At 44.1% G+C, this 14357-nt stretch overlaps 2 protein-coding genes across 2 annotated transcripts; both read right to left on the minus strand.

The window, feature by feature from the left end:
- Positions 1 to 978: 978 nt before the first annotated feature.
- Positions 979 to 3748, minus strand: LOC101590588 (chymase). The gene is made up of 5 exons (XM_004647479.2): positions 3681 to 3748; positions 2967 to 3117; positions 2075 to 2210; positions 1609 to 1863; positions 979 to 1247 (listed from the first exon to the last, which is right to left on the minus strand). The coding sequence occupies exons 1-5, from the start codon at positions 3736 to 3738 to the stop codon at positions 1104 to 1106; spliced, it is 744 nt and encodes a 247-aa protein (XP_004647536.1). The 5' UTR covers positions 3739 to 3748; the 3' UTR covers positions 979 to 1103.
- A 7590-nt stretch (positions 3749 to 11338) lies between these two features.
- Positions 11339 to 13913, minus strand: LOC101590980 (mast cell protease 1-like). The gene is made up of 5 exons (XM_004647480.2): positions 13834 to 13913; positions 13081 to 13228; positions 12522 to 12657; positions 12028 to 12282; positions 11339 to 11564 (listed from the first exon to the last, which is right to left on the minus strand). The coding sequence occupies exons 1-5, from the start codon at positions 13886 to 13888 to the stop codon at positions 11421 to 11423; spliced, it is 738 nt and encodes a 245-aa protein (XP_004647537.1). The 5' UTR covers positions 13889 to 13913; the 3' UTR covers positions 11339 to 11420.
- Between the last annotated feature and the right edge of the window lie 444 nt (positions 13914 to 14357).

The raw sequence follows: 14357 nt of genomic DNA on the forward strand, positions 1-14357 counted from the left end.
GGGCAGAGGCCTCCATGTTGTTCAATCAGGCCTTGTGTGCTCCTTGCATCTGCTCCCAGTATCTACATAGCTGCAATGAGTGAGGGGCAATCTCTTGTGCATCTCAGATTAAAGCTCCATGGCTGCTAAGTCTTTCCTTATCAAAGGGAGGTAGCCCTTGTGTGGCACTAACTGCTTTCTTGTATATCACCAATCTAAATCGTTGATCCTCAACAGAGGATAAGTGTCCTCTCAACTGCTGGGGTCATTATCTGTATGTGTGTGTGTGTGTGTGTGTGTGTGTGTGTGGGGCCAGCTCAGCCCACCAAGGGGCGGGGCTGGCTGGCATGTGGTGCTGGGGGATTGAACCGTGATCCCTGTGTTTTGCTAAGCTTGTTCTAAGTAGGTGCTTTTAGACCACTGAGCCATCCCACCAGCCCCTAGGGGTCATTATCAATGCCTAGAGACATTTGGGTTGTCACAACTGGGTGGTATGGAAAGAAGATGAATTCCTGTCATCTTATTTAGTGAAATTCTGTATGGTTTCCAATTTTTCCTTTTTTTTACTATTTTTTATTGTCTATAAAAACAAGTGTAAAGATTCAAATTAGAGTTGGATAGGGTGGATGGTTAAGGTAAGAAAAGAGTTAGTGTAATTTCTTGTGTAAGCTGATTCCTGCCTTTCCAAGGAAACCCTTTCTCTTCATTTTCAGTATTTCCTTTCTATGTTATTCTCTGTTTGTCTCTCTCAATTTCTGTGTCTTCATCTTTGTCTCATATACAAGACACACACACACACACACACACACACACACACACACACACACGCCATGCACACATGTGCACAAACTTTCCACATGTCATAGTTACTTGGGCTTGGATTAGGCTTGCTGTGTTTAAGGAGAAGTGAGCCACAGAGAGAGAGAGACACATACATACTCAGATCTGGACTCTGAGTTTTTATTGAGCTTTGTTAAGAGTTCTGTGAGCTGTAGGGACCTTCTGGAATCTCAAGGACATGGCAGAACTTTAGCAGGGACAAGATATAGACCAGAGCAAATAGTATAGAAATCCCGCTCACATCCAGTTCCAGACTTCCTTTCAGGCTGGCTCAGGCTCCAAGATTAATTCTCCTTCAAGATCTTGTTGATCCAGGGCCGGTAATGGGAGATTCGGGTGAAGACAACAGGGGGCTTTGCATTCCAGTGTGCATAGGATGCAATGCCCTGGGCTATGCCTGCACATAGCAGTGGGCCTCCAGAATCTCTCTGTGAAGGGGGAGGGAGAACAAGAACAAGAGGTAAGCTGGGAAATCCTCCAACCCTGCCCGTAGGACCAAGCTGGAGTCATCACCTGGACTAGACTCAGACCCGGAGCCTTGGATCCTCATGGGGTTACATGCCTGACACTCTTGCTTCCTCTCCTGAGGCAGTCACCCCTGTGCTATAGACTAAGTTAGGTGGTCAGAGGCTGTCCTGGGCAATGAGAGGATGCTCACACTTTCAGGTTCCTCATACCAAGGATCTCAAACCTGTCAGTAGGTGTCAAATAATCATCCAATTCCATCTCTTGCCAGAAGAATTCTGGCCCCTGAACAGTGATTTGTGCAGAACTTGGTTAGAGAATTACCTTGAATACAGATTTTCTCTTTCTGGGATTGCCCACACACAGCTGGAGATTGTGCTTGAAGTTTGGGAAGTGTTTGCAGGCTTGGGGATCCATGAGTCTCAGCTTCACCTCTTGCAGAGTGTCTGAAGCAGGCTCATCCGCACTTGTTTGTCCCCAGCCTGCTGCCCGGCACATTCTTCCAGATGGGATGAAGTTGAATTCAGGTGGGAGGGGCAGTGTGCCCACAGCCAGGGTCAGGTTGGCTTTATTCTCCAACTGGGAAGAGAGTGAGGAGTTGTTAGTGCAGGGTATGGGTTGGAAGGCAATTAGAGGCAATCAGGGAAAGAAGGGCAAATTGCTTCCCAACAGAGCCAAATCTAAGGAGGGGGGATGAAGCAGCAGATACAGAGTATGGAGCAAAGAAATTTTATGGCAATGGGGTCCTGAAAAAGCAGTCTAAGGAAACTGAACAGGAGAAAGATGTCACCTCGAGTAACATGATGTCATGGAGAAATGTAGAGCTATTGTAGTTTGGATGCAGGAACTGCTTTACAACCTTAAGCCTCTGCCATGTGTCTTCTTTCTTGTTTTTGTTATGGACCCCTAGGATGACTGTTAGAGACCTGTTGTAAAGAAGAAGGCAGGGTAAGCAGAAACAGCAATGGCTGGAGATTTCTCCTGAGTGATGTGCATTCTGAGAAAAGAGGCTGCAATCCTTCCCTGGAGCACTGGACTCTTCCAATTCCCCTTTTCTGGGCTGCTTGTATTTTGGGGTGCAGGACACAGGGTGCTCAGGAATTAATCATGGAAGAGCTTTCAGAGAAACAGACACAGTTTTCAGGACAAGACCCCTGGTGGTCTCTGGAGAATGAGCAGGCCATGGAGAACCCAGAGGATGGGGTTATTGCTTCCTAATTCCTTTAGCTCTGTATGAGGGCTGGCTATGGGAGCAAGAGAGCAGAAGAAAGCTGGGAAGTTGTGGTCCCCTGTGGACCTGGCTGTTCTCTGCCTCCAATGAAGAGGATGGGTCCTAAACCCTGGGAACTAAAGGCTAGTGTTATTGAAAAGGGCTTGGAAGAAGTGGGCTGGACAACTGGATGGGCCTTTAAAGTTATCTTCTGTGTAGGGATGGAAGTGAGAGAAGCTTTCAGAGGAGAACTTGGGATGACCTTCCTTTTCCTCCATAGGGAAGCTGAGCCCACAGTGACTGAGGCTTGAGGCATCTCATTCAATAAGACCAATTGATCTAAACCCCAATCTTTCTCTTAAAAGTTGACCCAGCACCAGGATCTCTTTTTTAGGGCCCCCTTTGGGTATAGTCTAAGTTGCCAGGCTGGTTGTTCATCTCCCATGTGGAGGGAAACAGGCCTTTGTCTTACCTTCCTGCACAGTGAGCTGCTGTCAGTACAAATCTCCGTCGTATTAGGAAACCACCACAGGCTCCCTGGTGTCCCTCAGAAGTGCCAATTTGTAGGTAAGCCATGTAGGGACGGGAGTGCGGCTTGCACTCAGTGCCACCGATGACTTCCCCTAGAACATACAGTTCCAGAACCTTCAGAGAGCACAGGCACTGACTGATGTAGTCTCCAGAGAATGCATAGTCTGGTTGTGGCTAATATCTTTCCGTGAATCTCATCATGGTCCTAAATTCTGCCTATTTCTCTCTCAGGTCTTTTGTACCTGTTTTTCCCATGTAGAGCTTCACTCCCATAAATTTTCATTTCTTCCTCTGAGCAAACAGCCAACCCTGTTGGATGCTGTTTAGACATCTTTCACCTTGGATACCCTGCTCCCACCCTACTCCAGGCCTGGCTCTTTCTCCGTCTCTGTGCAGGACACATTGTTCAGACTCCTGCCCTATCTTCTCTAAGCCCAGAAGTGGTGCCACAGGAGCCATAGAATGGACAGGTCACAAAATAGTCTGTAGCTCTGAAGCTCAGAAAAGGAAGAGAAAGCGCCCATTTTCCTCTTGAGGAGAGAACTCTTGAGGAGAGATCCTGAGACCCTGTTTAAGAGCCAGTTACGTTCGGAATAAACATCTTTGTTTTAGGAGCTCAACCTGAAGATTAGAGACAGAAGGATTTTATACTCACCAGCTTTAGTTTGGGCACACAGGAGAAAGAGTAGTAGAGGGAGAGAAAGAAGACACATCTTCTCAGGGAGGCTGCCTAGGCGGGTGCTAGTTTTATCTTTTAGTTTGGGATTATTATTCACAGTAGGCAAGAGAGGGGTGGGGCTGGTAACCACAGGAACTGTGCGGTCATGTTTTTTGCTGTCATTCTAAATTGGCTCTCCTCATGATGGAAGTTTCCTCCGAATCCCACTTATTTGCCTGAGGTGAAGTTGAGGTAGAATAGAAAAGGGGAATGGGCAGAGTCCAGTGCTCCAGGGAAGGATTGCAGCCTCTTTTCTCAGAATGCACATCACTCAGGAGAAATCTCCAGCCATCGCTGTTTCTGCTTACCCTGCCTTCTTCTTTACAACAGGTCTCTAACAGTCATCCTAGGGGTCCATAACAAAAACAAGAAAGAAGACACATGGCAGAGGCTTAAGGTTGTAAAGCAGTTCCTGCATCCAAACTATAATAGCTCTACATTTCTCCTTGACATCATGTTACTTGAGGTGACCACATCTTTGAATATATTATTTTCATAGGCCCATAAAATCAACTTCCATTTTCTGGTTCCCCAGATGAGTTTTCAACCATGCCCCTTATCTGGTGGGAGTGTGGGGACAGGGTATGGAGGGATCTTGTCTTTCCCAGTTAAGGAAGTGTGTTAAAATTCCATCACAAACACTAGTTGTGGGCCATCTTCACATTAAGCTTTCAGATGTGTGCACCATCATATGGCATGGCCCACAGTAGAAAATAAATTTTGCAAAAAGACCCAATGAACATACATGCATATAGTCAATTATATAAGCACAGACACACATGCACATACACACACCTCACTGAAGTGCAAGTTTCAGAAGACAATACTGGGCTGGGGAGATAGCTCAATAGTCTAAGCACCTGCCTGGCAAAGTGCAAGGAGGACCTGGGTTCAATCCCCAGTACCATATGCCATGAAGGCCCCTGAACCCTGGGTGCACTGTGCTGGCCCTGAAACCAGGTGTGGTGGTTCATGCCTGTAATCGCAGTGCTGGGGAGGCTGAGACTGGAAGATCACTATGAGTCTGAGCTACATAGTGAGACCCTGTATCAAATATAAAAAAAATCTATTAGAAGACAATATTATTATCATTATTACTTTTTTTTTTTTTTTTGGTGGAACCGGGAATTGAACTCAGACCCTTGCACTTGCAAGGGAAGCGCTTATTCCACTGAGCCATCTCCCCGGCCCCCTAGAAGACAATATTTATCGTAACAATGTGCAGTGTTCTCTGTTAGCTTCTGTTCCATTCTATTTCATTCCCTTCTATTTAATTCTATGTAACTTCATCCCACTATATGATAAAACTTGAGCAGCACCTCTCTGAAGTCATTATTGCCTGCAATTTGAAAAACACTGATTTGCATTTCTCTTCCTCTGAATTCGTATTTGTTGGCAGAGGAAGAGAAAGGCCCAAGGTGAATGGATAGAGGAAGAAGACAGACTCTAGGACAGGACTTTATGGATACCATCTCCAGACAAAGGGGATACAATTAGCCTTTTCTTAGAGCTCATGATTATCATTTATTATCACATCTTTTGAATATATTGTTATTTTCATAGGTCCATAAAATGAATATTATCATTGCAATTTATTGATCTGGCTATCAAGGCTAATAGTTCAGAATTAGAGTTTTCTTTTTCTTTCTTTTCTTTTTTTTGCAGGAGGGCCAACTCAGTCTACCCTGCGGGTGGGGCTGGCACAGCATGTGGTGCCAGGGATTGAACTGCGGTCCCTTGTGCCTACCTAAGCTTGCCTAAGCAGGCGCTTTAGATCGCTGAGAGATCTGACCGGCCCTTATGTGTGTTTTGAGACAGAGTTTTGCTGTGCAGTTCAAGTTGGCCCCTGAACTCACTTTGTTGCCCAGGCTGGCCTAGAACTTGGAGTGATCCTCTTGTCTCAACCTGGAATTACAGGTGTGCATCACCACACCCAGCTGATTTTTCTGTTTTCAAATCAACGGTCCTTTCTGATCAACCAACCACAGGAAATAGAGAAGTAGAATCTTGTCAATGTGGAGGGGAAATATAGGTGTCTTGCTCTCGGTAGCTTGAGTTTCCTGTATTTGCTGAAATATACTATGTCAGTATTTGAGATTTCAGCTTTTCCCCCCTTTTGTTGTTGTTACAGCCACCTTAGAAAATACTGTTACTGTCTCCACAAAGGTAGAATCAAGATCACACATTAACCAAGATCACACAACTTGTAACAATCAGAACTGAGTTTTGGGCCAGTCAGATAGCTCATTGAACTAAGGTGCCTGTTTAGACAGAGTGCGGTGGCTGATGTTCAACCCCCGGCAATCCATACTGGTTCAGCCCATGGGTTGCACTAAAACAGAGGTTGAGATTGGGCTTGGTGGTGCATGCCTGTAATCCCAGCACTTGGGAGGCTGAAAACAGGAGGATCACTATGAGTCCAATCTATGTAGTACTACCCTGTAGGCCCTCTACCAAATACATGAAAGAAAAAAAAAAAAAAGAACTGAGTTTCCAGTACCTAACTGCTGCTTTCTCTGAACTTGGAGAAGGAATCTGTGGGAGAGCAGGGTAACACAGTTCAGTGTCATTTCTCTTTGAGATTTATGTGTTTGATTCATAGAGGGGAATGCATAGCGTTCTCCAAAATCCTTCTCTTATGTCCTTGAGCTGATCTTGGGTTTGTGACTGGGATGATTCATTTCTTAGTATATACAGATATTGATTGGATTTCTGTTGCTCACTATTTAATTTCTGAAGTCCCATCCATAGCTCTGATCTTTTTGTTTTGTTTTGTTTTAATTAATTAAACTTACACAGTTTTCCTATATGCCATGATCATGTTCATCATGGGGAATATATATACACCATCTTCCCCTCCAAGTTCTCCTTTTATGCTGTTGGCAACAATCCTCAGGTGGGCCTCCCATACCTAGCACCATGCTGATTCAGTTCAGCTGAGTATTACAAGTTGACCGTAGTTAATCCAGCACAATAGGCATCTCGGTTATTTCCACAGTTTAGCTTTTATGAATTGTGCTACTGAAACATAGATATGTATGTATCATGTAATATGATGTCTTTAACTCTTTGTATTATTACCAAATACAAAGAGTTAAGGACATCATATCCTGGGAAGATACCCAGGAGAGGTAGATCTGAGTTAAATAAAATTTCTATTTTTAGTTTTTTTAGTGAATCACCATAATGATTCCCACAGTGGCCAGACTAGTCTGCATCTTCACAGATCACAGTGAATATCATGCTGGGTATACAGTAATGAATTTACAGGAGGTCACTGAGTCAAACTCTTTCCTAGAAAGTACATCTCAAAAGGCTGAACTCACCTGAGCTCTTTGAGCTTTCAACAAGGAAGAAGACTAACATTTATACTCATTCAAAATACACTCTTTTGATTGTCCATGACCATTGAGCCAGATGGAAAGAGAGAGCATCTCTAATCTCCAATAATAAAGGACATAAAGCATCCTCTGAAGATATACCCTCTTAGAGGCTGGTCTCATGCCAAAACAGTACGCTGTCAAAAATACAAAATCACACAAATGTCAGATGTCCAACACAAGCCAGCACTGCTTAATCAGTATGCATTCTTTCCACACTTAAACTTCCTAGAAACAAAAACCTTCCCCCCTCCCTTGAAATAATCTTCATTATCTTTTATTCAAAGGAAAATTAGTCTTAATTCCCTGGAAGTAACTAAAATAAAAGGTCTCTTGGGTTACTCTCTTTAGCTCCAAATATAGGATCTCTGGTGATATTCATTCCACTCTAATTATTCACTCTACCATCTTGGAATTGTGTGAACTATAAACTTAACCATACATTGCAATGTCAACATTCTACATAAAACATACATAAGGGAGAGAAGAAGACAGAAAAGGGAACTCTGTTAAAATACACTCAGCTGGGCGTGGTGGTGCTCAAGACCAGCCTGAATTGCATAGTAAGACGCTGTCTCAAAAAGACAAATATATATACATATACACTCAGATAATGAAAAAATTGCAGGCAGATAGTACAGTGCACATTGCTGAGGTTGGTTCCCCATGATGAACTTCCAATGTTGATAATATGTAAGTTTCAGAAACCTACAGTTTCGCATAATGCACACTACTTACTCAAATGTTCCATTGTTTACGGCCCGTTAAGAAAGTTATTGGGGAAACTGGATCTCTATGACCAAAGATATCACAAAGTACACACCATCCTGAGAGGGACAGTCACATTGCAGGGCTGATTTTCTTCTTCCTGTTCTCCTTCCCCTCCCTACTCCTCTTCTTCTTTTTCTTCTTCCTGCTTTTGTTGCTTACAGATATAGAGTCTAAATGTGTAAATATGTTGTGTGATTAATTGACATCTTATCTCTTCTAAGAACCTTATTTATTTTTTTAAACAATAGTAAGCAACTCTAGTGGTAAACTAGTTAGATAAGTATGCCTTTTAAAAATTTGTTGTAATTGGGCTGGGGAGATAGCTTTGTGGCATAAGCACCTGCCTGGGAAGTGCAAAGACCTAGAGTTTGATCCCCAGTACTGCATGCTGTGCCCACCCTGGAACCTACTTTGACCAAGGCCAGCTCCCTTCTATTCCTTTCTGTTTTCTCTCTTCCTTCCCCACAACCAGTCTCCCAGCCCCTGATGCTTCTTTTTGTAAGAGGCATTTTAGAAATGGTAGAGAAAGGTATTTTAAAAATATTATTATTATTATTATTATTATTATTATTATTTTGAGACTGGGTTTTGCTATGTAGCTGAGGTTGGCCTCAAACTCACAGTGATCCTACTACATCAGCCTCCTGAGTGCTGGGATTATAGGTGAGCACTACTACGTCTGGAATCTTTTTCATTTATAAAAGATAAAAATGAAAAGAATAAGGCTGGTTAAATAGCTCAGCAGATTAAAGCCCCTGCAAATAGGCACAAGGGCCAGGGTTTTGATCCTGGGCCTGCTGTATTGACCCTGCCCCTGCCCCCCCCATAACAAGTGAGACTGGGTGCAGTGGCACACCTATAATCCCAGCACTTGGGAGGCTGTAAACAGGAGAATCACTACGAGCCCGATCCAGTAGTGAGATCCTGAACACCCTGTAGACCCTTCCCTAAAATACAGAAAAAAAAAAAAAAAAAAAAGAAAAGAATAAAAAATCAGTAAAGGTAACATTTTCATTACCTGTTGGGAAAGGGAAATACTTTGGTATGGCATGTGTAAACATTTATTTCATTTGCTTCTGTGCCCCTAAAATGACCTAACTGGGTCAAGATTCTGTGAATTCCAGCATATTTATGAGTATAACATTGACCTTCTGAAGCCACGGGACAGGCACCCATTTTTTTTTTTTTTGGTGCATATTAGTAATACAGAATAATGAGATTCAGTTTTATTGCACTTTTTTGTTGGGGGATTTATGCTTTCCCACTGTCATTTTCGGCTTTGTTCCAACTTTTGCAGGAACAGAATTAGTAGCCAACTAGCTGATCCCATCGTGGGCCTTTCCTTCACTGTGCCTTCAGCTGAGCTGACCTTCTGCTTCAGCATCTTGGCAGTGGACAGCACTCGTTGGCTGCGTTGGGCTGAGAGCCTTCCTTAAGTTGGGTTGTCTGGTCGCTGCTGCTCTTCCTGCCCAGGGCAGAGCTGTCTTGTGTGGATACTTATTTTGTCCCACTGGCTTTGTGGTGCTGTGACTCTTATCACTCTCCATATCTGTCAAACAGGCTCACTACTTGGGCCCCATCTTCTACATCACAGAATTAGGTGCTCTGGTGATAATGATATATGTACCTACTAGATGTCCATGTGATGCTGTTTGATCTGCAGTGGTGGCCTTTCTAGGTGCCCTGGGATTCCAACTCAGTCTGTGAGCTCAGCCCAGCTCTCAGCAGTCTTTCTTTCCTGCTATTTCTTGTGGGCCTGGCTGGTGGGGTAGGCTGAGCATGCTCCCTCTACTGGGCCAAAGGGCTGCCTGGAGTATGTGCTCTCTGTAGGATCTGGGAGTCAAGAGGCAATGAGATCTCTGCTGCAATAGTTTGTGTTTGAGTCTTCTAAGAAAACATGCGCAGTGTCTCTGCTCTGTGTATTTCACATTTAAAAACTATTATTAAGTATACAAATATTAATAGGAGGAAAAAAGGGACATGGTTTTAAATTTTTTTTTTTTTTATTTTTGGTACAGGGTCTCACTATGCAGACTTGTAGTGATCCTCCTGTTTTCAGTCACTTCAGCGCTGGGATTAGAGGCATGTGCTACCATACCAGTCTCAGTCGTCAGCTCAGAGTGCCTGGAGGTGGGGCCTGCACAGCCTGTGGTACCAGAGTTTGAACTCTTGTCCCTGTGCTTGCCTAAGCAGGCGCTTAGTCCACTGAGCTATCTCTCAAGACCTGGGGAAATTGTTTTAAACGTGGTCCCACACAAGACCTTTAATGTTTGAGATCTTATATTCAGATTGTATTTTTTCCCTCACATGTGCTTATTTTTCAAATAGAGGAGTGTGTGTAAGCAGTGTTGTACATTATGCTTTCCATAATTTATATCTATATTAATTAGTGGTGAAGCTGGAGGCCCATGTCGGTGAGCCTGGGAGGCAGTGGGGAATAGGAGCATTTTGGCTCCTTGATCTGGGACTGGAAGTGAAAGCAATTTCTCTTGATGCAGTAGTCAGGGCCCATGCCTACCTTTTTGGCACCCTAGGGACAGTGGTGAGACCTGTGTGTAGCTCCTCCTCTTGTACTAGGGGGCGTGGTTGTGAGTGTACTGATCAGTTATTGGTAGCCGTGGGATTAATGGGATTGCAGGTTCCTCATAGGAAGGCACTTTGGAGATCCTGACCTAACTCAGGTATTCCTCTTCTGCAAGACACAGAGACACCATGTTATCTTTGAGGAAGATGACAGTGGAGTTTAGCTGGCTCTGCTATAGTTCTGGGGCCAACCTTGCATTGATGTTTTTGAGGATCCCTCTGCCAAGCAGGAGTGGCACTGTCTCTTATACAGAAAGAGCTGGTTCCTCCTTCTTTTGTTACTGCTATACGTAGTCACAGAGCCATCCTGAGGATTACTGGGGGCAGCTGCTTCTCTGGAGGTAGACCCAATGCTGAGGGGAGGATGATATAGGGCTTGTGTCAAGAATACAAGGACTCAATGGACAAGGAATTCAGGCCATACAACTAGGACAATCTCTGGGGCAATCATAGGAAGTTTGCTGTCTTGTATGAGTGAATTCAAATGGCTGAGACATGAGGTTTTGTGAGAGGAGGAGGAGACAGGAAAAGAGAAAGAAGAAGAGAAAGCAGTGGAGAAAGAAAATAATTAGTGCCAATATTAATCTGTTTGCGAAATCCTCTAGTTCAGACCTGTTTATTAACAGATTAACTTTAATAATCCATAGCACCATGTCAAACTCGGAGGAGTTGGTTGTCAGATAATTAACATGGCAAGAAAGGAGCCCAATGCAATTTTTAATTCAAGATAGAGTGGGATGTGGGTGAGGGAGGAAACCACTTCTAAGCAGTGAAAACAGTGGAGTCGCACACATGTTGGAGGCTGCATCTTTATTGAGGTTCATTGGGATCGATCATTAGAGGCTTCTGTGCTCAATGGAGCTTCTCTGGGCTCCTATGGAAACCAGGAGATACCCAGAGAAAGCTCTGGTTTGGGGACTCTCAGGCTGGTGTGGCCTCTCAGCTATTCGGAACTCAAGACTTTATTAATCCAGGGCACATATGGAGATATGCGTGTGAAGACAGCAGGGGGCTGTGCGTTGGGGTGTCCGTAAGACACAATTCCTTGGGCTACCCCAGCACACAGCAGGGGTCCACCAGAGTCACCCTGTGGGTTAGAGAGAGCAGACCATGAACAGAGATTGTCATCCTTCCACTACTCTTTCCTCACTCTGCTCCACTCAGATCTTGGCTAGTCCTAAGGTGTCCAGAGCTGAGTCTGGGGTCCTGGCTCCACATGGCATTGCTGCATATGGTTTACTGCCTGCATTCTGTCTCTGGTCTGGACTCACTATTCCAGATCTAGTCCCGAGTACGGTTTACTGCCTGCATTCTGTCTTTGGCCTGGACTCACTACTCCAGATCTGGTTCCCTTGACTCTCTCTTTTTCTTCTGGACTGAGTGGACAGACTGGAGGGAGGACTTAGGTATAGAAAGAAGGGCCAGAGGAGTAGATTCCAGTTCCTGGAGTGTGAGGAACCTACGAAGAGACACCAATCATTCTACTGGCAACTTTTCATCCCACCCATTCCATAGATGTTATTTTCCTGTAAAAGTAAGTATATAGTCACCCTGTATGCCGATCTTATCTTCCAGGGATTGCCTACGCAGAGTTGCAGGTAATTATTATAATTCTCAAAGCAGTAACAAGCATTTTCATCCATGATTCTCAGCTTCACTTCTCTCAGAATATCTGATGTTGGCTTTGTGACTCCTGTTTTCCCCCAGCCAGCTGCCCGGCACATTCTCCCAGGTTGAATAAAAGTAGATGCAGTAGGCAGGGCAACTGTGTTCACAGCATGGTTCAGTGTGACTCTGCTTTGTAGCTGTTTGAGGAACAGAGGAGATGGATCATTATCCAAGAAACCTGGGTGTATTGGGTAATATGGTGAGGTAGAGATCTCCTGGGACAGGGTCAAGCACTTCTCCCAGTGGGGTGGTGTTGAAATGGGGTGGGAAAGTGGGTTACAAGGAAATGGGTTGAAACAGAGAGAATGAGAAAGTCACAGGTTAGGAGAAAGATTAAGCAAAGGGCAACTGAGAAGCACAAAAAAGATAGCGGCACCTTCAGTAACATGATGTCATTGAGGACAGCATGAGGATCATAATTTGGGTGAATAATTTGTTTTGTGACTTTCAGCTTCTGCCATGTGGGCTCTTTCTGTGTTAAGTCATGAGCTCCAAGAGTGACAGTAATTTTCCTGTTAAGATAAAAAGGAGAGACAGGGAAAAGCACCCACCTTTAGAGAGGGGCCCATTCTGAACAGAGTGACTCCATTCCCACTTCACACTTGAGGGCTCAGATTTTCTAAGGACAGAGCTACTGTAGACAACTGAACTGAAGGGGGCAAAGAGCTGGCAGACATAAGACTATGGTTGCTCTGGTGGCACCAACAGGAGAAAGGCTGTGTTGACTGTTGTGATCTGTGCTACCCTGTATAAAGTCCTCTTCTCTGAGAAGTGAAGAGGAATGAGAAGGGAAATGGCCATATCTGTCCAAAATATATTGCTGACCTCCTAGAGATGAACAGGGCAGGGAAACCTTTTTTCAGCCCAGTTCAGTATTTTCTGTAGTGCTGGTGTCTACGAATCCTCACAGGGAGAGTAAGTAAAAAATTTCTTACCGTCCTTTGCAGTGAGCAGCAGTCAGCACAAATTGTTCACTTATAAGAAACCCACCACAGCTGGAAACGTGCTCTCTGCTAGTGATTTCCAGATAAGCCATGTAGGGTCGGGAGTGAGGTTTTGCTTTAACACCACCGATAATCTCTTCTGGAACAGAGAATCCCAGATCCCAGTCACAGGCTAATAGAACCTTCTAGCATGCACTGACAGAGGAAGATGCTTATCCTTCACTTTATGTAGCATACTTCCTTTCCCCTCTTTTCCCCCTTCCACTCTATGAATCTTCAGAAAACAAAAGTCAGTCTTCTGAGTTGTCATTTCATTTAGGCTTTCTAAAAAATTTATTTATTTATTTATTTTTGTGTGGTGCTGGGGATTGAACTCAGGATCCTGTGCTTGTCAGGCAAGTACTTATTCTACTGAGCTATCTCCCCGACCTCTAGGCATTTCTTTATGTCATCATCTGAATCTTTTCAGCAAAGGGCAAGGCCAGAAATGGGTCATGAATCAGAATTGTGGGTATTTTGAAGAAAGCAATTAGTTTTCTTGTTCTTTGCCTACCCAAGAATTCTTGCTCTGGGAAACTGCCTTTGACTGCAGAAGAGGCTGTGACACTTCCCGGTTAGAGATTTCTCTTGGGATACTTGGAAAGAGATCCTGTAGCCTTGTTTTAAGCTCCTCACTTACCCAGGCCAGCACATTTGGGATGAGAGCTGGAGTACCAGAACACACGACATATAAATAAGACTCACCAGCTTCACCTTCAGAAGGCAAGAGCAAGATAACCAGGAGGAACAGGGCCTGCATTTTTCCTGTGATGTGGTCCAGGGTGGGCTTCTTATGCTACTCTCTCTCTGACCCCTACCTTTATAGTCCCAGAAGTAGAAGAGAGGGCAGGGCTGGAAACCCCAGAACCCGCCTAGTCAAGCTTTCACTCCGGCAAGTTTATCATCCTTATCAGAAATTCTCGTTTCTATTCTCTGCTCTGCTGATGAAGCTGTGGCCAGACACCAAGAGCATTGGTTTTTGGGACCGGCATTCACTTTTCTTATTTCAGTGGCTCTCCAGAGGCAGAATATTTGTAATACAAATCAGAGTATTCTAGTGCAGCAACCAGCAAACTTCTTTTTGTAAGTGGATAAGCATTATTTTTAGCTAAGAGGGCCATACTACCTTTGTGGCAACTGTTCCCCTCTGCCATGATAGAACAAAAGCAGCCATAAACATTATTTGAACAAAAGGGTGTGATTGTATTTCAATAAAACTTTATTTACAA

Source organism: Octodon degus, unplaced genomic scaffold, assembly GCF_000260255.1.
Source record: "Octodon degus isolate 3935 unplaced genomic scaffold, OctDeg1.0 scaffold00307, whole genome shotgun sequence".
Lineage (NCBI taxonomy): Eukaryota > Metazoa > Chordata > Mammalia > Rodentia > Octodontidae > Octodon > Octodon degus.